This window comes from Gopherus flavomarginatus, chromosome 5, assembly GCF_025201925.1.
Source record: "Gopherus flavomarginatus isolate rGopFla2 chromosome 5, rGopFla2.mat.asm, whole genome shotgun sequence".
NCBI lineage: Eukaryota > Metazoa > Chordata > Testudines > Testudinidae > Gopherus > Gopherus flavomarginatus.
This window is the reverse complement of record NC_066621.1, coordinates 91,737,530-91,762,266: the sequence shown is the minus strand read 5'-3', so window position 1 is coordinate 91,762,266 and position 24,737 is coordinate 91,737,530. Positions and strand designations below refer to the sequence as shown.

At 44.2% G+C, this 24,737-nt stretch overlaps 1 protein-coding gene and 1 pseudogene across 4 annotated transcripts in view; both read right to left on the bottom strand.

Annotated features, from left to right (window-relative positions):
• Positions 1-24,737, bottom strand: part of SUSD6 (sushi domain containing 6) — a 116,586-nt gene that overhangs the window by 58,033 nt on the left and 33,816 nt on the right. For 3 of the 4 annotated variants that reach the window (XM_050953590.1, XM_050953587.1, XM_050953589.1), the window contains exon 2: positions 7,917-8,093. In XM_050953590.1, coding sequence (XP_050809547.1) covers positions 7,917-8,037 — 121 coding nt within the window. In that variant the 5' untranslated portion in view covers positions 8,038-8,093. Of the gene's footprint in view, positions 1-7,916; positions 8,094-12,687; positions 12,806-24,737 lie in introns of all 4 variants that reach the window. The other variant, XM_050953588.1, reaches the window with a different exon arrangement.
• Positions 20,213-20,317, bottom strand: LOC127053007 (uncharacterized; annotated as a pseudogene).

The following is a 24,737-nucleotide window of genomic DNA, read 5'->3' as shown; positions in this document are numbered from 1 at the left end:
TGATCCCCAGTAAAGAAATGCAACAACCACTAACCACCCACAGTTAATCTACATAACCTGGCACCTCTGGCAATTTGCCCTTTTTGCTTAGATTAAAGGATACAAAGGGTTTTTTGCCTCAGCTTGTCCTTACCACTCATACCCCCATCTTCTATGCAGCCTCACAGCACTGTTTTCCTTTTTCTGCAAAAAGCACAGCTGCATATTGAGAGTCCTTAAAGATCAGCTACAAATCAGTGAGGCCTTCATTGTGAAGGTCACCCCCTCACACCCCAGAGGGGACTGGCTCAGAACACAAGACATACTGAATCTAACGCTCCTAATAGTTTCAGCTGACTTTAGAATTTATTTTGGAATAGGGCAATAGCGGTCATATAGCAAAAGCCAAAGCCTCAAGAGACCAGAAAAGGAAGACTCCAACTGAGAAGACAGTGGCAGGTTCCTCAGGAGTGAGTCAGAATTTGACACTTAATTCTAAAAGCTAATTTATAGTTACTGTTTCTTATCTATTTTCTTATTATCCTTCAGTTCTCTTTACTAATCTAAATTAGGTTTACTAATTAGTATAGTCTTGCCACAGATTGTGTGTATACAGTTTAAGTTTCACAACTTTTAGAAATTCTGGTTTTCCTGTTGAAGGGTTTTGGGTTTCACACACACACACACACACACACACACACTCTTTCTCTCTCTCACTCATAACATACTCTTGGGAAGTACAGACTTTCTGTCTCAGGCCTGGTCTACACTACACGTTTCAACCAGTTATAGCAGCGTTAAACCGATTTAACGCTGCACCCGTCCACACAACGAGGCCTTTTATATTGATATAAAGGGCTCCTTTAAACCGGTTTCTGTACTCCTCCCCGACAAGAGGAGTAGCGCTGAAATCGGTATTATCATATCGGATTAGGGTTAGTGTGGCCGCAAATCAACGGTATTGGCCTCCGGGCAGTATCCCACAGTGCACCATTGTGATCGCTCTGGACAGCAATCCAAACTTTTGAATTTCATTTCCTGTTTGCCCAGTGTGGAGCTCTGATCAGCATGAGTGGCGATGCAGTCCCAAATCCAAAAAGAGCTCCAGCATGGGCCATACGGGAGATACTGGATCTGATCACTGTATGGGGAGACAAATCTGTTCTATCACAGCTCTGTTACAGAAGACGAAATGCCAAAGCATTTGAAAAAATCTCCAGGCTATGATAGACAGAGGCCACAGCACAGTGCTGTGTGACAAGCGTAACGGAAAGCCAAAGAATCAAATGGACGCTCATGGAGGGAGGGAGGGGGTACTGAGGACTCCAGCTATCCCACAGTCCCCGCAGTCTCCAAAATGTATTTGCATTCTTGGCTGAGCTCCCAATGCCTGTAGGGTCAAACACATTGTCCAGGGTGTTTCAGGGTATATGTCGTCAATTTACCCCCCCTCCCCCCCGTGAAAGAAAAGGGAAAAAAAATCGTTTCTTGACTTTTTAATGTGTCACCCTATGTCTACTGCATGCTGCTGGTAGACGTGGTGCTGCGGCAATGAATAGCAGCATCCTCTCCCCTCCCCTCCCCTCCCCGGTGGCAGACGGTACAATATGACTGCTATCCATCGTCATCATCAGCCCGTGATTGCTCCTGGCTGGCCTCAGGTGAGGTCGGCCAGAGGCACCTGGGTAAAAATAGGAATGACTCCCGGTCATTCCCGGTAGATGGTACAGAACGGCTGGTAAGAGTCCTCATCATAGCAACTAGGGGCTGAGTTCCATCAGCCCCCCCCCCCCTTTCATGTCTAAAGAAAAGATTCTGTACTGCCTGGACTATCATAGCAGCGGGATGCTGGGCTCCTCTCCCCCACACCGTTTAACATCCTGCCTGGACTATCATAGCAGCTGGAGGCTGCCTCCCCCCCATTTTATCTCACTAAAAAGTCAGTATTTCTTATTCCTGCATTCTTTATTACTTCATCACACAAATGGGGGACACTGCCACGGTAGCCCAGAAAGGTTGGGGGAGAAGGGAATCAACGGGTGGGGTTGTTGCAGGGGCACCCCCCGCGAATGGCATGCAGTTCATCATTTCTGCGGGATCTGACACGGAGCAGCAGTGCTCTCTGGTTCTCTGATACACTGGTTCTCTAGTACACTTGCCCCATATTCTAGGGGTCATTCCCATTTTTGTCTTTGCACCCCTGGCCGACCTCAGCTAAGGCCAGCTAGGAGCACCCATGACAGCAGCAGACGGTACAGAATGACTGATAACCATCATCTCATCGCCAATTTACAATGGCACAGCAGACAGTACAGAACGACTGGTAACCATCTCTGCTACCTTGCAATGGCAAATGAATGCTGCTGTGTAGCACTGCAGTACCGCCTCTGTCAGCGGGCATCCAGTACACATATGGTGACAGTGACAAAAGGCAAAATGGGCTCCAAGGTTGCCATGCTATGGCATCTGCCAGGGAAATCCAGGGAAAAAGGGCGCGAAATGATTGTCTGTCGTTGCTTTCACGGAGGAAGGAATGAGTGATGACATTTACCCAGAATCACCTGCGACACTGTTTTTGCCCCATCAGGCATTGGGATCTCAATCCAGAATTTCAATGGGCGGGGGAGACTGCGGGAACTATGGGATAGCTACCCACAGTGCAACGCTCCAGAAATCAACGCAAGCCTCGGTACATGGATGCACACCGCCAAATTAATGTGCTTAGTGTGACCGCGTGCACTCGACTTTATACAATCTGTTTTACAAAACCGGTTTATGTAAAAATCGGAATAATCCCACAGTGTAAACATACCCCCAGAGACATCATCATTTGCCTCCTCTTCCCTGAACAGGCAAGGTGAGGAGCAAGGGACAACCTTGTTTACTGATGTTAAGGAAGGAATTCAGGCTGCTGCCAGTCCAATTTCAGGGGTGTCCCACCAGAGGTCTGTTGCAGTAGCCTGAGCATGCTGGGTACAAAAAAAAGTAGAGTAAAAAAGGATCATGCGACCCTACAGACCACTAATTTCTGTGTGTTCTGATACACCATTTATTCTGAGTCACTCACAAGTTAACATTTTGTACTACTACAGCACTTTTCATCTGAAGATCTTAAAGTGCTTCACAAACAAACTAAATTGGTCTCACTCCCCAAATTAGGCAAAGGAGGGTCTTTCACCATTTTACAGATTTTAACTGAGACACACAGCGTTAGTGATTGTCCAACGTTGTACAGCAAGTCAATGGCAGAGTTAGGAATCTTGGCACTTAGGCATCTATTTAAGCCACTCCTCATTTCTCATTAGAATGGGGCAAGAATTACAAAACAGTTCACATGTGTGAAGCCCATAAAGGACCCAGGGAGGGTTAATAAAGGACTGCTATCATGGTTTTATTAAGTCTCCCAATTTGAATTTGCAAGACCCAGCAAATTTTGTGGCTGGTTCAGTTTAACACCATTTTAACACTAAAAGTATGTTTGAATGGTCCAGTCTTGGTTCCCTATGGACCAGTTTCCACACAAACTAAGCCACTATAAACACTGGCACTGTTACCATCATGTGCGTGATCAGTGGATCCATTGCTATACACTCTAATCCTCTGCATTATATTTCCAATTTGTGTGCTCTCCTTCATTAGACACTCCATGGACCACCACCACCCTTCCTCTGCTTCTTTTCCCATTGCCAATTTTCCTTCTCTTTCCAAGGCGCTGTATCCCCTCTTCTTTGGATTTTAGGTAACTACAAAATCAGTCCAATCACTTGTCTGTCTAGCCAGTGCTATCACAATCACTAAATAATTCACCCACAACTGCATGAACTTCATGTTTTAACCTAGTGTAATTATAGAGGCAAAGCAATCCTCTGCTTGCAATCCTCTGAAATATATATGAAGCAGGCAGAATCCCTCAGTGACTTGGATGTGTTCTCACAAGACAGAGCAGGATTAGCGAGCTAGCTGTTCCATGGGACGCAAACATCACTCAGCAGTATCCAAGAGCCTCTGCATGGAGTAACCTTAGCATTGAATAGGCCTTAGCACAGCAAACATCACATTTGCCACATTTGCCTCAGAAGCAATATACAGGAATGGGATCTCCTCAGTTCTTAGGCTTTTGAGCCTGAACATACAATTGTAAGTGGTGATCTTAAAAACAAGTCGCTTGTTCTACAGTGTGTATTTACTAGTGACTAGTCAATGACACACCACAAAATATCTTGGCCACACTCCAGATGCATCCTACAAGGAAATGGAATCAGGTAGGACTGGAATTCAACTGCAACATTTCCGGCCCCTATTTTCAGAACGCTATTTCTGTCTCCAACCTCCACCATCTTCTCTCATTGAGACTTTGAGAACTTGCTAGTATGACAGCAGATACAAAAAGAGCAGAAAAGGAGAGACTTTCCCTGTTATAACCCCCACGAGTATCCTTAGGAGTCCACTCTTCTTCTCTCAAAGCCATGGAGCTGTGACGTATGAGAGATATTTCTGAAGATCAGAAGACCCACTCTATCCTCATTTTCTGATAGATTGGAAGCTAGTGAATTTGGAGAGGCATGCTCAATCAATCAGCACCAAGTTGTACTGTTTTATATGTTAAGGGTATTGCTGGAGTTGAATTTCACTTGACTGAAAGCCCTGAAAGTTCAAAGCTGCTTTCCTCAAACACTGCAACATTCTGAGTCACTAAGCAACTTAGCACCTTCACCTTGAAGCACATCAAGGATATTAGGAGAGATTGCTTGAGACAGAGTACTGAGGATTTTTCTCAAAATTTATACATGAATAAAATCCATTTAACATACAGAGACCAGACACCAGCTGACTGGAAAAGGATCTGTCCTCTGCATCTACCCACATGGTAAGGAAAATGAGTGCTTGTCTAGATATGAATAATCTAACCTACAGGCTGCTGAAGTAATATAGGTTATAGCTTATACAAAGCAAATCTCTACATTAGTATACACATTACATAGACCTATATACATTTAAAATACTAAACTAGCCACAGCCTTTACCTTCTATCTCTCTAACCAGAAAGAAGCCTATTGTTTTTACAGTTCTAACAAGACAACCAAGGCAATTCTTGTACTGTTTGTGGCAGCTGCAACACATGTGGCTGTAGCTCTGCATTCAAGACTGTCTTAACCCAGGCGTCTTTATGAAGCAAGAGCTTATGCCATGACACAAACCCATGACCTCCCAGAGCTTTTACATGAACTAGGAGTTTGAAAAAGGGGCAGGGGGGAGGAAGAGATGATTTTCCAACTGATTTGCCTGTGTTCACGGTTTATATCTCTGGATCTCAGCTCCTTGGCAGACTCACTCATTAGCATGACTCACAACTGACAGACTGCTGCAGGTGCACCCCCTTGATTATGTGCCACACTGCCTTCTCCTCCTAGCAACTATCTTTTAAATCTGACACCAAGATTTCAACCAAGAACTACTGCAACAAAGCATCTGTACTTGGAAACACATACTTCCTCAAACACGAGATTCTTTTCCTCCCATAGGAAATACAAACCTATCTTGACCAAAAAAACCTCTCAACTGTTTGGTTTTCTCCCCATTTCATACCCAGGCAAAAATGAATCCATCTGGGACTGAAGGTAATTGTTGTAGATTAATCAAGAGTACTGGGTGGAAGAAGGGAAACAATCCAGCACAACTCTAGGCTTTTCCGACATGGTAGTTGAACGCTCTCTAGCGCTGTTGTGTGTAACACAACTAGATATCTCGGAAAATAACACTGTAAAAGCTTAACAGTGTCATGGATGACTTTTCCCTTTCAACAGCCCTGTACAGCAGTGGTCATTTGCATACAGATTACAGTCTCGATTACAGATGTTTCAATATGTAATTGGAGTTTCAGGGATGGTGGAGTTTCGGTTCCCAGGTCACAGAGAGTACTTGACAGGCTAGTGGCTACAGAGTCTATACTGGGTTATTACTGGGAGTAGACAGGCTGAAAAGAGAGATGGATTATGACAGGGGGCGGCAGCCTTTCAGAAGTGGTGTGCCAAATCTTTATTTACTTACTCGAATTGAAGGTTTTACAGCCCAGTAATAAATTTTAAAGTTTTTAGAAGGTCTCTTTCTGTAAGTCTATAATATATACTTAAATGATTGTTGTATTGTAAAGTAAATAAGGTTTTTTAAATGTTTAAGAAGCTTCATTTAAAATTAAATTAAAATGCAGAGCCCTCCTGACCGGTGGCCAGGACCTGGGCAGTGTGAGTGCCACTGAAAATCATCTTGCGTGCTGCCTTCAGTACGTGTGCCATAGGTTGCCTAAGACTGGATTATGATTTTAAAAGGTCTTTTCCATCTCCAACTGCAGATTTTAACTTAGATAGTTGTCATTCACTCCTGTCTCTCTCTTTTGGTCCCAGCTGCTCCCTCCCCACCAGAAAGGGACAGATGCACTAACAAGAGGGGCTCCTCATTTGTCAGTAGCTCCCAGCATCAAACAGGCTTTTCTATCCAAATCCACCTCCAGAAGCAATTGGTCATCCCTTATAATGAGCATTTCTAGCACCTAGAAGTTTCCCATTGTGCTAGGCACTGTACAGGTAACTACTGCTAGGCACGGTACAGACAGAGGAAGTGACAGTCACTGCCCCAGAGCTGAGCCTCCAACCTTCACATTTTGCTGATTTTAACTTTTATTTGCAATTCTTATATCCTCCTGTCTCCAGCTACTGAACTAAAGACCTCATTTACCCTTCCTGCTCCCTTCTTCCCTTCCTTCTCCGCTCCTTTTGACTTTCAACCCCTCCTTGTGCTGTCCGCTACTCCACAATGTCCTTCCCCCAAATCTAGAGAAACTAAATAGTCGTTCTTTTTAAAAAGAGGAACCACTAACAATACTAGCACCAGCCATTAAGTATGCTGCATCCCTTCCCCTATATCCCAACCCAGGTTTTTAGTCTTTAAAACTGTAACTTCTTCAGTGCAGGGATGTATGGCTTCTAGTACATATTGGGTGCTACTAGAATAGAAATGATAATAATTAGGCTTAAGACTTATTTGGAATTTATACCTCATTTCCAGCAGCAAGTTACTGCCATACATAGCGGCAATTACTAGAAGTCAACACATTTTCTTTTTTGTAATAAATCTTATTTAAGATCACCGTGCAACAACAAGAACACCCTCTTCTCCCCCTTTCCCAATATTTCTTATCCTGTGGTCACCACTGCAGATGTACACTGTGGTGCATATCAAAAAGCATCTCAAGAAGGCTAGTATTAGAGAGAGGTTATTAGCTTTCGACATGCACTTTATAAAATACATAGTATTTACATACATGTGTGTGTTATTTATGCATTTCCTATACAAATTCTACCCTCAAAGGTAGGAAGTGATGTATTATTTGGCACTTTCTCCATCAACCAGTTTTGTCCACGTTTGCACCTCTCACCACACTCTTCTGTCAGAAGAACATCAAGAAGTAACAATATGCAAGAAGAGAGATGAGATGAATGGGAGAAAGCTGGAAAGTGGTTAACAGCAGGTCAAGTGACATGTCAAAAGTTACCAAACAAGAGACCAAAATGAAATTAATAGATCCCAAAACTACAGTCTGTAGAGCATTTGCTGGTCATTTAGTGCTGGCTCTCTATTTTGTTTCCAGATTTTAAAATCACATTTGCAGCACTAAAAAGAAATTAAGGCTCTTCCCAGTAGTCTTCTTCCATGTAAGCAGTTGCTATAGCTGCCACACAGGTGTTATATGATCATCTATGACAGTGAAAAAAGCACAATCACAAACAGAAGGGGAATGGAGCCTGTAAGATCTCTATATACTAAGAAGTGGTCTCTTGTGTTTTGCCTAACACTATGTAGGTGAAAATTTGACACTTGTATATTTTAAAATGTATCTACTTATTGCGTGTGAGGGTAGATGCTATAAAGGTTTTACTTACCTGAGGTCAGTCCCTCCAAGATGAAAGAACTGAAGATAATTAACGGAAGAAATAATCCATGACCAGTCAAGGCAAGTGGTGAAGCTGTGTTGCTCTTTGGTGCTACCATTCCATGGCACATCTTATCCACCCGAAATATTTTAAAAGAGAGTTCTGGTCGTCTGGGAGTGATCCAATCTACAACACAAGAACAGAAGAAAAATGTAAGCGAGGAAGACAGATCTCTATACAATTAGAGGGGAAGGGAATCAAAGAGAAACAAGCAAAAGTTGCTGCTTGTTTTAATGTTTAGGAATCCAGTCGTGAATTCATCCACATTTTAGTGGGGGTGGTGGTGGAGATCGCAGAGAGATTTCCATGGGAAGTGTCAAATGGCTAGAGTATCTAAGCCAGAGCTTTTTTTGGCTCTAATCCACTCATATTTTAGATGAGGCAACAAAAACAGTGCTTATGTCTTCTCTCTTTCTTTTAAGATAACCAGACTGATTGCAGCATTTCAGATAAAGCAGTTTTGCTAGACAGCCGCTGATTTTAAGAATGTCTCAAAGAAACAGCAGTCTGACTACTAGACAGCTAGGATAAATACATCAAATGCTTCCTTAGCTACTTGGAGTCACACAACTAGCCTAACAAGCAACAGCAAACACACATGCACACACTTAAAGACTACCTTAAGGAGGACTGTCAACTAGACACTGAGGTCAAAACATCACACCTGTGGCTTACAGAGTGCAGCCAATTAAACTCAAGGATATGATATCATTATACCTGTGAATTCAGTCAACAGTTGGTCACCTTTTTCCATACTCAAAACATAAACCAGATTAACAAGAACTGCCCTGATGGCAAAAATCAGTAAGGAACTGAGGAAGCACAAGTTAAAGCCCCATTTACATGAAGGGAAAGGCTGTATAGGCATGACTGCAGAGGTCACAAGATTTACTACAGTTTATGTAAATTTAGAGTTATTATTACACCACTCAGATTGCGTCTCTAAAAAAATCCCCTTAAGGGAAGTCAGAATTATAATCCCAGTTACCATGTAACTAATATTATATATATTTTACATTTTTTGCCAGGTAGCTAAAGTTATAGTCAAGGTTATGTGGACACCCACTATAGCTCCTCTATTCTTCTATGTACTTAAAGACTTTCAGAGAGAGATTTTTATTTGGGGATAAGTTCCTGCCTGGTCTCAACTCAGAGGAATTTTTAATTTGGGGGGCAAAACTCTTCTGCTATGATTTTTCAGTGCAGTGGATATTCTCGTTGTAGGAGTTTTTCTGCTTATGCAAAACAGCTCAGCTTCAGAATTTAGATTTTTCAGGTTGACTAGTCTTCATTAAAGGAAAAATCCTTTTTATGTTTTGAGGTTGAGGAAAGAAAGAAAGAAAATAAAAGTATAAGATTTTTAAAACTTGGCATTAGGCATGTGGTAATAAGTTTGGCTGTCTCTAAGCTCTGTGATACTACGTTAGTAACACAGCAAATAAACACTGCCAGAAACTGAAGTTTTATCCTGTCTTCAGTTTTTTATTCTGCTATAGACAAAACACAACAACAAAGAAGTTGTTAAATGAAGCGAAACAATAAACTTGGGGATCACTTGAGAAATCTAGAGGGACACTAGTTGAGCTTTCAGTCACATAGCTCAAGGATGGGCTTAACACAGCATTTAAACCACCACATTAAAGAGAGACTTGGAGCATCTCTGGAGGGAAGGCTGCTAGCGTGAGAATATTTGTCTGTGCCATAAGAACCATGAGAATAAACCTGTGGGGGTGTAACCACCATGTCACACTTGCAGCATAAGAATGGGTTTATGACACTTTGTTCACTCAACTCATTCTTTCCATAGTGCAAAAAAAGGAGTAAGAAGACAGTTGCTGCCAGTTACTGGTAAAAAAATTTTAAGTGAATATCAGATTAAATTTAGAGTGAAAATCTTTACGGATGCAGAAAGCGGAGACACACTAAACAAAGAACAGCAGAAACCAGTCGACAACAAATGTGTTAGTCCCCAACACAGTCAGATCTACTGCACAGGATTTGAGAGTTATATTAAAAAAGGAGGCCTAAATATACGCTACTCTCTACAATATGGCCTATAGTCAGTTTAATTCTTCCACGAGCCATTGTTCTGGGCTAAACTACAGACCTCAACATGCAATGCTTCATCTCGAGCCAGGTATCCTTTCTGCTTACATCAAGATGAGGCATTGCAATTTTTCCCAACTCAATGAGATTGTACTGGCATGATGAACTACACAAGTGTTTCCAAAATGGTAAAAAAGGGGAAAAACAAAACAAAACACAACATCTCTTGGATATGCGTTTCTTACTGCCTTTTGCTGATCTGGTCACAGGCTGCTACAAAACACAATGCTGCATTTCTCTTTTCTCCCACCGTCAGGCGCTAGAGTTTATCTTCGTCACTTTTCGATGAGAAGTCTCATATGAGTGCTGAAAATTTGAAGTAGTATCTGTGTGACCCAGGGACATCTTGGTGCCAACTAGCAGGGGGCACAGTGGTGCATAAGGGTTACTGAGATCTCCTGGATCTGGTATCTATATACTAGTTCCCCAAAGTGAGGCATGTAAGGTCTCTGCTGAAAGCCTATGTCACAGCGGTGATCATAATCAACGTGAAACGTATGTATGGATATGTATATACACACACTGAAAACTACGTTCTTAAGGCCTGTGAATTGGGGCTGGTCTCCAAGAGATGATAAATAAGTTGCTTTTAGGAAGGAAACGCTTATCTGTCTGGCTATATGTAAACTGAGTATTGCGTGCTTCACAATGGCTGCTTATTTATAAATGGAGCAAAATGCTAATCAAAAGATTGCAAAAGCTACAGGGGAGATTTTCCACATGAGAAAACAAACAGCAGGAGGTGTGCTGTTTCGGAATAAAGACAGTGGAATGTTGGAACTGTAACTAGAGGCAGAGAAACACCCTGTATCCTTCATCTAGGGCAGCAGTTTTCAAACTGTGGGTCAGAACACCAAAGTGGGTTACGACCTCGTTTTATTGGGGTTGCCAGGGCTGGCTTAGACTTGCTAGAGACTGGGGCCGAAGACAGACGGCTTCAGCCCTGGGCAACAGGGCTTTGGTTTCAGTCCCTACCTCCTGGGGCTGAGTAGTAATTTTTGTTGTCAGAAGGGGGTTGCGGTGCAGTGAAGTTTGAGAAAACCCTGATCTAGGGGATAAGTTGCCGGCATTCTTGTCTTGTGAACGGAGTGTCACAGCCAACCTGATTGTTAAGGACTGGAAGAAAGACTTTGGGTGAGCAAAACAGTTAACTTCCTTAGACAGGAAAATGTCTTATGTCTAGGTCCTAGTATGCATGTTATGATTTTATTTTGCATGTAACTAGCTGTTTTCAAATATTTCTATTGCTATCACTTGAATCTCAGTGCTTTGTTAAATAAACTACTTGTTTTTACTACAAACAAATCTAAGTGTTGTGCAAAGTGGTAATCTGAGGGGAATATGGTGATCGAGTGTGTTTCACTGGGAGCAGAGAATCTGGGAATTCTGGAAGCGTCTAGTGGACCTGGGGCTGGACACTCTATAGATGCAGGGAAGGCTTGGAGTGTGCCTCTTTCTGCCTGCAGAAGGAGCCTGTGTAGGCTGAGAGGGGAGTATTTGTGTTGCATGTGGCTGGTGGAGTCAGGGAGCCAACCTCCAGTCCGATAAGGCACAGATAAGGCTTCCTCACACTAAGGGCAGGTGGTAGTAAGGTGTGTCTCAACCCTGGGTACTTCCAGGAAGCATCACAATCTGGTGCTGCTCTGCTCTGATTTATGAATACTGTATGCTAATTTGGTTATTGGGATGATGTTTACTGTAAGAATATGTTGGTTACATTTAATTGCAGGGTGGAGGGAGAGCTGCAAAAAAAAAAATAAGCAGGAAGTGAAACAATGGCTCTAAATAAGCCTCACACCCTGAAAACCCAGTAAACATTTCAGGGTTATTGAGCAAATACATAACTCTAAATGCTATTGTTGCTCACAATTAGCCAGTTCTTTATAAAACAAACAAACAGTAAATCTGTAATGTGTACAGCTGTGGGCTGTGCCTCTTTAATAGGACCATTTAAATTTGAAATGTACAATACAGCAACTCTTTATACAGGCTTCTTAATATGCCTCTTGAAAGAGAAACAGTTACAGAAAATGGACAATAAAATAGGAATCTGTCTTCCACAGTTATGAAATCAACATCTACACACCCTTGCAAGGAATGCTATGCATCCAGAAGGAAAATAAAATAAAAATAAAATAAAAAAATCTGCGCCACTTCCTGGTTATAGTTCCATACCAGTCATCATAAGAACTTTCGCAGTGCATGACTGAATACGCTGGAGCCTAAAACTTCAGTTTCAAGCAGCATCCCATTGGCCAGCACTAAAATCTCACCTGCACACACTTCTAAATGAACTGAAATTGAAATGAGTCAGCTGCTCTGATAGTTCAGTAGTAGTTGCTACAATGAGCCCCTAGTGTAGGCACTTAATTCCACTGAAACTGGGGAGAACATATTTCCTGCTCTTAAAAATTTATTTAAGCTATTTCCAGTGATGTATACACTCCACATGTGGCAAAAGGTTTTCTGAGATAATTGCTGGTTCATTCAGGGCCTATGCCTTTTCTCCTCCAAAGCTTTGGAAGCTACCAACTCTTCTCCCTCACCCCCTAAACAGTCATCTCCCTTTAGTTTACATGCTTTCCCAGCTCTATGAATTATTTGCTAGTCTTACCACATCACAAAGGCAGTGCTCCTGCCTTCTGGGTCTCTTGGAGAAGTGTTCTTTGAATTGCCATGTGATCACAGGTCATGATAAAAGGACCCACACAGATGCAAGTACTTCTGATGCTCTGAGGACATAAGCGAAGAGGAGTTTGAGACTTCCTGGTTGCTTGGGCTTTCTAATAGGGATATATTCTAGGTCATTGTTTTTGGAACACTGGAAATGGACTGAGTCTTAAACCTTAATTCTATCTTAATGTTTGTTTGGAGAAGCATTTGGTGTGTCTGGAATGCCCACTTTTCAATACCACATGTGAGACTCATATGGATAGAACAAACAACATGCTCACACACATCAGAATTCTCAAATTTAACCAGTTAGCCTCCTTCAAAGGAATATTTATAACAATCATATCCTGAAGGCACATAGTGGAGAGTGTTTCTGATGTATGAATTCTGGATGTGCACAGCAGTCCTTATGAACAAACGACCCGAAAGACCCTTCTTGCCTTATGGCCACATTGCTGGTGACACCTAGAGCAAACTGAAATGTGGTACAGAAGATTGTAATGAGATGTGGGGGTTAAAAAGAACATGAATCGAGCTATTTTTAAAATAAGTGCCCAAAATAAGAATTTAACCGCAAAACGCAAGTCAGCTCAGCATCCTCATGAGCAGATGGGACTGAAAAAATTAAATAAAAAAATTAAACTCCCATTAGGAGTGTGTTGGGAATGGGGGGGGGAAGGGGAGAGGGGGAGGAAGGAAACCTGCTTCAAAGCTGCTTAAGATAAATTTATCTGTTTACTTTTTGTGGTTAAATAGCTTAAGCCAATTAATGTAACTGAAAGCTTTTAAAACCATTCTATTTTTAAAAAGTTCTTCAGATAATTGAACAGTTGCTTTAAAACTGTTCAATTAACCACAGCAAGAATTAAACCAATAGTTACCTTAAAACAGCTTGATTTTTCACTAGTCTGTAACAGAACACGGATTTTCTCATACCTACTGCTTCATGAGGCACAGCCTCCTACCCTACCACCAACTACAATGTTAATTCAATTCAGAAGGCAGTCCTCATTGAGACACAAGCCTGGTCTATACCTAAAACTTAGGCAGGGCCAGTGCAACCATTTAGGTGGACTAGGCGGTTGCCTAGGGCGCCAAGATTTGGGGTGCCAAAAAGCGGTGCCCCCCCAATTTTTTTTTAAATGGTTGAGCAGCCGCTGCTGCTGGGATGGAGAGGGAGTCTGAGCTGCGGGCAGCATCGGCAGCGGGCAACCCAGGGTGTCCCCTGGGTCAGCGCGCCGCTGCGGCATCCGGCAGCCCAGGGGGTCCCCTGTATCAGCACGCCATTGCCAGCAGCCAAGGGCTGCCCAGAGGAGGGGGCAAGAGGGGCAATTTGACCCGGGCCCCGCAGGGGCCCCCACGAGAGTTTTTCGAGGCCCCTGGAGTGGGGTCCTTCACTTGCTCCGGAAGACCTGGAAAACTCTCGCAGGGCCCGGGCCCCCGGAGCTTCTTCTGCTCCCAGTCTTCACCGGCGGGGGGTCCTTCTGCTCCGGGGCGGAAGGACTCCCACCCCCGCTAGTGAATTACCGCCAAAGCAGGACCCGTTGCCGACATGCAGCCTGGTCTTCAGTGATAATTCAGCGGCAGGGGGCCCTTCCGCTCTGGGACCAGTCGCCGAAGTGCTCTGGAGACCCACGGCGAGGGCCCTCCGCCACCGAATTACCGCTGAAGACCCGGCTGCACTTCGGCAGCTGGTCCTGCTTCGGCGGTGGTGGGTCCTTCTGCTCCGGGTCCCGCCGCCGAAGTGCCCCGAAGACCCGCAGTGGGTCTTTGGCGGTAAGTCGGCGGCGGAGGGGCCCCGCGGCGGGTCTCCGGGACACTTTAGCGGCAGGTCCCAGAGCGGAAGGGCCCCCCCGCCGCTGAATTACCGTCAAAGCGGGGGCCCCCCACCGCCGAAGACCCCAGACCCCCAGAATCCTCTGGGCTGCCCTGGCAACCCAGGGGGTCCCCATGGTCAGCGTGCCGCTCATGGTAGCCGCCAGCCCAGGGGTTCCACTGTGCAGTCCTGTTTGGAGAGGATGCGGAGCAGAGGTGAGCTGGGGTGGGGAGGTACCGCAGGGCTCCTCAGTCCAGGGGGTGGGGAGCTGCCGCCGGGAGCTGCCAGAGGGGGTGGGGGGCACAGTTCAGGGCGGGGGAGGGGGCGGGGAGCTGCTGCAGGGCTGGGCGGGGCGCAAGGTGGAAGTTTTGCCTAGGGCGCGAAACTTCCTTGCACTGGCCCTGAACTTAGGTCAACCTGGCATTGTTGCTCAGGGCTGTAAAAAATGTCACATGCCAAGCACCACAGGTATGTTGACCTAACCCCCAGAGCAGTCATGGCTGGGTCAACAGAAGGATTCTTCCATTGACCTAGCGATTGCCTCTCAGAGGTAGTTTATCTATATCGAAGGAAAACCCACTTCTGTCCATGTTGGAAGCGTCAACACTACAGTGCTACAGCACACAGTGGCTGTAGACATACCCGCAACCTCTCCCTAATCACTGAATGGAGTTACTAAAATAGTGACAGGTATTTGTAAAACATTGCACCAGAAAGGAAAAGCTTTGTCTGGTACTACAAGCAGCTAATCTTCAAGAGTAATTTCACAGGATTGAGTGCCAACTTACAGCCAACAGGGTCCTGTTGCAAGTGGTTTTACAAGTATTAGTGATAAGAGGAAGGAAAAAGTTATGGGCAATAGATACGGAGATATAGATGACTGGATTCATAAAAAGACATCTTTAATCACTGCAGAATTACAAACAATTACAAGAACACTACACTAAGGGATCATTATACCCACCAATGAACAGCAGCAATTTTTGGAGAATTAAGAAAGGTTTCCTAGAATCACCTTATTTAATATATTGAGCAGCAATATAAGTAAAAGTATGAAATCACGCGGGGGCTTAATTTAGAGATAGGAGGAGCAATACAGAATATTGTTGCAGTCCTCTCCAGTTGATTTCTTTTAAAACATGCCTTATTTTGAAGAAAATTCCCTTTGGAAACTATTGTCTCAGCATTTCCCTCCCCCCCCCCCCCGCCCCCACTGCATCAGAGAGAGGCTAGGTTTCATATTTTCAGCTTAATCAATCCAACAGTACATTTGCAGAGGGCCATATGCACAAAATGTTCCAGAGCACTTTCCAAAAATATTAAGACTTAAAAACAACAACAAAAATCACAATTTAACTGACAGGGTTTCAGGGAAGGAAAATTAAGAAAAGCCAGTGAGAAAAGCTAGAGAACCTCTTGAAAGCCTATACAAGCGTGAGAAGGTACTTACTAACAGGAAACAGATTCTGAAGCAATTTTGGATTGGCTTGCTGATTTGCATACACCTACCCAGACTGCTCTTCCAGTTTATACAGCTGTGCTGATTTCAGTTTCAGGAAACGAAACCACAAAGTCTATGTGCAGTAAAGGCTGGCTTTATGAGATGAACTTTTAAATATGCTCTTCCCCACCCTTTAAACTTTGTACTTATGTTTCAACTTTGATGGCTAAAAGCATCCACATGCTATGCATCTAGCTGGAATATCTTTTCACAGTACTGCAGCATTATAGCTAGAAGAGGGTGACCAACTCGGAAATCCTTTTGTTATCAAAGCTTCCCATATAACTAGTTTGCCATCTGACTAGTTATCAGTCATACCCAGAAAAGAGGATGACACTCCTTTATAAATATAGTAAAGGTACAACTGAAAGCAACAGTTAAGTGCAAAGTGAGTTTAAGGACTGCTGTTCCGATTTCCAGACATGAAAACATCCACACCTTCACTTTTTGAAGGGTGAGAGAAAATGTTTCAAAGAGTAGTTAAGTTAATATGAGGAGACACAGTTTTTTAGGGAAGGCTCACACAGTATGTTCAAAAATCAAATATTATTCCAAACCCAATTTAAAAAGGGAAATTCTTAGCACAGGAGTCAGTTCTTTCAAATTCCATCACCTTCAATTGCCAGAAAAAGCAACGTTCAAACATCCAGTTTTTTACCATCTAGTTTTATTGACCAAGTTAAAAGAATTGCAAAAGAGAAAACGAGTTTCACTTTCTGGTTCTCAAACACGAGATCACGTAGCTTGGTTTAGGATTCTAACACTGCATGGAAATGTTTTAACGAAAACTTCCTCTGAAATAAAAAGAATACAAAAACCTAAAAAACACAACAGTGTTTCATGAAGGCTTGTATTTTGCAACAAGCTACCTGGCATTGTCCTTCCTTTGCTGCTGCTAGAACATGTACATGTCTCATGACTCAATGTATTTCAGTTTATTAGCACGCACAAATCTATAAAAGCTACATAGTGATAACGAGCGATGATAGCATCTGGTACATTTGGCTTTGTTGGACATAGTCAATTTGCTGTTTTGTCAGTGTAGCAATTTAAAAGGGAAAACCGAACTTTGCATTGTCATTCAAGGCATTTGTGACTAAGACTATAAAAGAAAAAACCAACCTCTTAACACCCTTGTACCTGCAATCAATAACATTCTGCTGAACTCAGCTGAGGCAGGTGTGCCTCTGTTAGATATGTAGGGAGTAAGCTCCAGAGGTAAGTGCCTTCCACAGAGAACCTCCAGCACTAGGCACATAAAAATTAAGAATAGTCAGCTCAGGGGTCTCAGCAGATCTCAGATGATAGGGTAGAAGCCACCATTTAGTCTCAGGTCAAACGAACAATCAGCTTTATTTTGATTAGGCTTCGAACTCCCTCACTTTCTCCTTGCCCATCCAACATCCAAAAAGACATGTCAGAAAGAGGAACAAGAGCATCTCGGGAGTTCAAAAGGTAAAAGCCCTTAATCAATACCCTCATTTTGCATCTGAAAAGAGCTCTCAGCAGTTTTATGCTCAATCTTGCCTTTCACTTGCTTAAAGAATTGTGCAGTGTAAAAGTTTAAAAGGAAATTCCTTCATAGACACTATGAAATGTAATTGTCAAGCTGGTGGGAAGAAGAGCTTCAGAATGAACACAAGACATAAAAAGAAGGTATGTACCTAAAAGAGGAAGAAAAAACCTCATGTGTGCACCACAGTTGCAGTGCAGTCTGAGTCATAGGGGAAAATTATTCCTCAACTCTTCTGAAGCCAAAGATGCCCAACTGTTGGGCTTCTATGTAAACTACATACTGCAATTTAAAAAAAGAAAAACCACACACTGAACAGCTAGGCAGGCTTTTTAAAAGGTGCTCCGGGCACCAGAAGTGCACTGGCTGGTAATATTTGTTAATCTAGTGGTTCCTACCTGCTGTTTTGCAAACCTGTACTGGTACTTTAGGCTTTGGTGACTGGACCTGTCCTTTCCTTAAATGATAAGACCCTGTGCTGGGCCCTGTTGTGCCCCAAATCCATGGTGATTAGCGCATGCATGACTGAGGCCTGAGATGCTCCCAACGCAGATCTTGCAGAGAGGAGGTTGTGCTTTAGAGCAGGCCAGTCACCGCTGCAGGTTGGAGAAGAGATCTGAACAGGAGACCAGTAGGCCCTGGATGAACCACCACAAGTCTCAATTTGTTAAACTGGTACAGCTCCTCCAGAAAGATGAAAAGTCAGTGACTAATCAGGGAGCACCCACTGTGAAGTTGCAAACAATTACCTGAAACGCTGCTCTAAATAGACCCACAAGGGTGGCTCTCTGTATACTAGGAGTTAGGAGTGTGAGGGCTGGTCTACCCTGGGTGAGGGAGGTGTCGATGTAAGATATGCAATTTCAGCTACGCTATTCTTGTAGCTGAAGTCGACGTATCTTATTTCGATTTACCTCCCGTCCTCACAGCGGGGGATCAATGGCTGCGGCTCCCCCATTGACTCCGCTTCCACCTCTCGCCCTAGTGGAGTTCCAGAGTCAACGGGGAGCGCAGTGGGGATCGATTTATCGTGTCTAGATGAGACGTGATAAAATCGATCCCTGATAGATCAATCGCTACCTGCCGATCCAGCGGGTAGTGTGGACGTATCCTTAGTCCAAGCTTTCGGAGACATACTTGCACTAGCACATTACAAATAGTACTGTAGCTGCAGCAGCATGGGCCGCACCAAGCAGTGGCACAGGATAGCTATCCCGAGTACAAATCGACATAAACCCTGCGGGTATGTAACTCAGACAACCAGCCCATGCTGCCACTGCCCAGACTATCCTGGCTACACAGCTATTTTTAGCATGCAAACTCAGATGAGAGCTAGTAGGAGTAGATCTACGTGAGCTGGGATTCTCACCGCTACACTACAAGCTAGGTGTAGCCTTTAAGTTGGGTCAAATTCTCACTGCCCTACCTTCCAAACAGGGGAGGAAATGGAGATGGAAAACCCAGAACAGAATGAGAGGAAACAGGCCACACCAGAGAAGAGATGGACACAATTGCTTTTTTGTTTGTTCCTCTGGGCCCCACTATATTATTGCATAGCGAGGATTTGAGTAGTAGAAGGTCACATCAAAAGAGGACAAGTAGTAACAGCATTACAGGAAACAGCAACATTTCCAACTGCCCTCTTGATGAATGCACATTTGAAAGTGTGCGCCGCTTATTCCTGGAGTACGTCTCTCACCTTTTTGTAGCTACAAGAGGCTACTCTGCATGCAGCCCAAGAACTCTGAATTATTCAGTCCCATAGATCTTTCAGAAGATCAGGGAGAGACGTGAGAGTTCAGAAAGCAGGGACTAATGAACCTATTTCTGTTTTGCTTTCTCACAAGATTGCTAAGAGCACACAGCCAGGTTGACTCAGACTGTCCTGATCCTCCACAGAAATATAACACAAGATTAGATTTCCCTTTTAATGCAAAAACACAAAAAAACAATAGATATGAGAATAATATAGGCCAAACTTCCTGAACACTGCTAAGAGCAGCTAGCTAAAGGTGGGGCTTTCCTGTCACCACACACTAAAAAGCTGATTCAATGGCAAGGCCTGTTTTTCAGTGGAACGCGCTGCTCATGTATGCAGGCCATTTAACTGTTTCAGAGCTTCCCAACACACCATACTTGGGCAAAACTTGCCCCATGTCCATCCCAATACATCTGGTACTCCCCCCGTTTCTATAGTGCTATGTTCTACAGCAACAGACTGTGGTAGAATTCCTGTAAGTTGTAATGTAGTATGGTAATACACATTTCTTCAGCAACACCAACTCTCCAGTTCTCTGGGAAGCTGGCTGTCAAGCATACAGGTTACTTTCCAGGTATACAGTACCTGAAATACTGGCAATAAGGAAAAGTTGTTTGTGTGCTTTCCAAGGCCTGCAAAAACCCATTGCCAACTGTATGGCACCACAATACCTCTTATACTCAGTGTTAGCAGAAAGTGTGTTTGTGTCTATTACATATCAAGAATCTCTTCTCCCTCTCCTCAGCCTTCCCTCGCTCATGTTAGAGGAAACCAGGAAGCAGAAGAGCAAGAGAACTTTCACCAGGTAGAGCTGACACGTTTCCATTCAACAGGAAGTGAACAAAGCCAGCAATCTCTGTTAAAGAGGCAAAAAGAACTGGAGGAAAAAAAAAAGTAGGTAGAAATTTATAAATGTTCCTCTCCCCGGAAATCTTTAGTAAAAGGCAAAAGATTTATATGATCTGAAGAGAAACCAGGAAAAAGACATCTTCACATGCCTTGCTCCCTTCTTAGGCAGGTATCCTAAAGCAGCAGTGTGCCATTAAAAGTCCGGTCCGGCCCACTGTTCTCTGCCTCTCCCGCCGGCATTTGCACATGCTTTCCTGACCTCCGCCATTTCTGGCGGGAGGTTGTATTTCCGGGTTAGCGTGTCCATACCGCTACCTGGTGTCCACAGAGTCTGAGCAGCCCCAGAAGTTGCCCTGCTGGCGGGGGCAGGAAGAGGGACCCAGCCCCACAGGAGTTGTATCACTCGCGAGGCCTGTAAGTGAGGAAGGGTCGTGGGTCCCAGCTGTGCCATGCGCCCACCTGCCCTGAGCACGGCCATCCTCGCTCCCTGGACTCAGGTAGGCTGCCCCAGGGATTGAAGCCCCAGTGCCGAGATGAGCTCGGCTCTGTACTGGGGCAGGCCGCGTCCCATAGCCCAAACCCAAGCCTGGGGATTGCAGCTCGTCACCTGCTGGACCCTGGGAAAAGCTGGGTCGCGCCTCTTTCCCCACCCCAGGTTACTGGACCCCGCCCCCCTCCAGCATTGAGGGCAGAACCCACTAGTCCGGAGCCCTAGTCTCCATCTGACCCCCACCCCCTTGAACAACTAGAGCTCAGCTCGAAACCTAGGAATGCAGAATCCTTGCTCCCAGCACTCCTCCCCAGAACGTCAGACACCAGCCCCTTCCAGGAGCCCCAACTCCTACCCCGCTCTCCACCCTACCCCCCTCACACACACCCAGCCCTCTGTCCTGATCCCTGCACCCCATCACACACACACAGCCCTCTGCCCTGACCCCGGCACCCCCCTCCCACACCCACCTCAGATGCCCCTAGCCCCCTGCTCTGACTCCTGCACCCCCACACATACCCAGTACCCAGCCCCCACACACCTCGTGCCCTGATTCTTGTACCCTCCACATCCCCACCCCCCCATCCTGAGCACTAAATGGGCGCTCCTGCAACCCCCCCTCCCCCCCCACACACATATTCCCACCTGCACCCCTCGCACCAAATGGGAGCTGCTCAGGTAGGCACTCCATACCCAAATCTTCTGCCCCAACCCTAAGCCCCCTCCTTCATTCTAGCTCCTGGCCAGACCCTTCACCCCCAGCCCTGTGCTCAGTGCACTCCCACCCTCAGCTCAGTGCAGAGAGAAGAAGAGAATGGGCTCAAACCAGGTAGAAGGTAGGTACCCACTCTATGTGGGCAGGGCTGGGACCCCAGACCGGTAGCGGGTTGAGCCGCTCAGCCCACTACCAGTCTGGGGTCCCAGCCGCCGGTCCCACTCAGCCTGCTGCCGGCCTAGGTGAACGGAACCCCAGGCCGGCAGCAGACTGAGCGGGCTGGCAGTGTATGATCAGCATTTTAAAGTCATTTTAAATGAAGCTTCTTAAAACATTTTGAAAACCCTGTTTACATACGACAATAGTTTAGTTATATAATATAGACAGAGAGACCCCTAAAAAATGTTAAAATGTATTACTGGCACATGAAATCTTAAATTAGAGTGAATAAATGAAGACTCGGCACACCACTTCTGAAAGGCTGCCGACCCCTGCTCTAGGGTATGTCTACACTGCAGCTGAAGCAAGCCTCCCAGCTGGGCAGACAGACTCATGCTAGTGGGGCTTGAGCTAGAGTGCTAAAAAAATAGCAATGTGGATGCTGCAGCTCTGGTGGAGACTCGGGCTGGACACCCAAGTTCAAGTGTAGGGGATCGAGCAGCTTGGCCTTGGCTCGCTTGCCAGAGCCGCAATGTCTACACAGCTATTAGCATGCTAGTTAGATTCTGGACTGGGACTAGGAGGCTTGTAAACATGCCCTTAGAACCTAAATTCCTTCCTCACAGCGCAATGATTAATTGTATAAAGGCTACTGAAATTAGAGGATCACTACTTGTATGCAGCAGGCTAATTTATTTTGTTTTTAATATGTCTTTCATTCCCATCTCTGGCTGGTCACACTGTACACCAAGCAGCAGCATGTTTAGGAGAGACCAAGTATGGAGTTACAAATTACTATGATCACTATTGCAAGAGTGGAGTATTAAAGACAGGCTAGAGATGGGTTTTGTCCCGTCTATGTTACACTGATGAGCTATGAATATCTGAACACCCAAACAAGTCATACTGAAAAATATGAACCAGCATCATTTACCAAATTTTAATCAGGATAATAAGTTTAATGGCCCACTCTATTTTCTTGTGGAACCTGCGAGTGGACTGTGGGCATTTTGTTGGTTTTGTTAGTCATAAGGCACTGTAAGATTCACTATGACAAACAGGTTCCACTCCATATGGGAAGTTAATGTTTGCTGAAATGCTACATGACTTAAAGGAGTTATCAATCATCATGAAAACCAGTTTTTAAACACAGAATCCATTCTTCAAAGGCACTTACCCAATTCCATTATTACTTCAATTTGTGAATTTGATAAGCAACTCAGGGCTTTATTTTTAAAGATAAAAATCCTCCTCTTTCACCAAAATAGCTAACTTATTGCATCTTTAGACTAGGGGTGATTTACTGGAAGACAACAGATTAAATCTATTTGCTAAAATCTCCTTAATCCTCCCACATTCCCAATAGGCATTTTTTCCAAGTTCAGGCAATTACAAGTGACTCACAATGGACAGGCAGCTTTCTAGTTCATATATGTACTGAAAAAGCCACTGGCCTGGAATTAATCAGTCAAACACATTTGCAAGGCTAGCCCCTCAGTCTCAAGTCCTAAAATACACCCAGCAAAGCAGATATTTGAGGTGGGAAGGAAGAGAAAGCAGTAGCAGTCTGACTTATGTAATTGCAGAACGGTGACACTAAAGTGATATTTGGTCAGGTGCTCAAGAGAAACAGAACAATTGCAAAGCAAAAACTATCCTTTGTTGGAAAGAGGAATGGCTGCACATAGGCTTCTTTCACACAAAAAGGGAGTTCAATCTCTTATCCCTACCATTTGAAGGCAACCTTACACAGAGCCTCCAGAAAGCCACACCACATGAGTCTAAGTATTACTGGCTTAAGTTACCCTCAACCTCCTAAGAATCAACTAAAAACACACACAGATTCAAATACGGAAGAATTGCTACCATCCGTAGCTCTAAAGCAGTTTAGGCAGCAATTGGAAAAATCTTACTCAAAACATGCCACCCAACAGTAAAGGCAAACATTTTTAACAAGGGCAAAGGGCTTAACATTTGTTATCACCTAGTCTTCATACGACAGTTTCTTTCAAGGTGGGCAGGATTTTGGAAAGTTTTGTTTACCATACAGCCAAACCACCTTGATTCACTTCCCCAGCCTACCTGATAAGAGTGCTTATTCTTGGCAGACAGATGTTACTGTTTAACTTTCATACCTGAGCCAAAGCGGCCTCCAGATAGCAACATATCTTCCTTGTGTCCCTCCCACATCAAAACCCATTGTTCAAGAGAAAAAGTAGTCATTTATTCCTTATTTTACTTCGGCAAAGCAGGAGATTTGGGGTTTTCCCCCCCTTAGCTAGGGCAATATTGCCCAACAAACAGCCCCACTAGGTAAACTAAAGGGAATGAAGAAAAGAATATTTAGCTGTGCTAGGGATAGTTCTCACACACACACTTAACAGGATCTCCACCTCTGATTGACAACCATTTCTTTCATAGCAATACCATGGCCTTTGATAATACACTTCTGCAGTCTTTGCCTCGATACCTCCCCCAATCACTTACCCCTCCATTGAGACAAGTTCAAGAGAAATGGCACTGAAGAAGAGTTGGTATTTTCTATTGCTTTTGAATCATACATCTAACTCTGAAGGGCAAGCTGGGAGTATTTTAAAAAACCTAATACATTCTATTCACAATTCTCTACATGCCAGTCAGCTAACATGCTAGCTCTGCACATTTGCAAACTACAGCGCATATACTTGGATATGAAATTAAGACTAGTTTGGTGGCCTCAGCCTACTCACAGGGTGTAGCTGCTTATTTCATAAAACCACCACTTGGCTACCTCAAAAGCAACTATGTACGTCAAGGAAGCCCATTAGAATATGGTTATTGCTTGACCCAATAAAAGCATGGTTCCAACCATGCAGCATAATTAGGGCTGTCCAAGGATTTAGCCTAGTCCCAGTCCTGCATACACTACAAAACAGGACAATGCTTAACTTTGTCAAGGGACAATAGTGTTCTTACTGGGACTCTTGCAATTGTATTTCATTACAGACAGCTGCCAAGAAATTGATGTTTAACAAGTGTTGCGAACCAGCTAACCCTGTTATACTATGGGCTTGTCATGTCTGTGTTGATGAAAACAATCAGACATGCTGTAGCCAAGGTCTTTTTAACATATTCAGTAAAGAACTGTTTAAAACACTGTCAATATTATAGCTGCAGATGGCCCAACAGTTAAGCAGCAACTCAACAAAG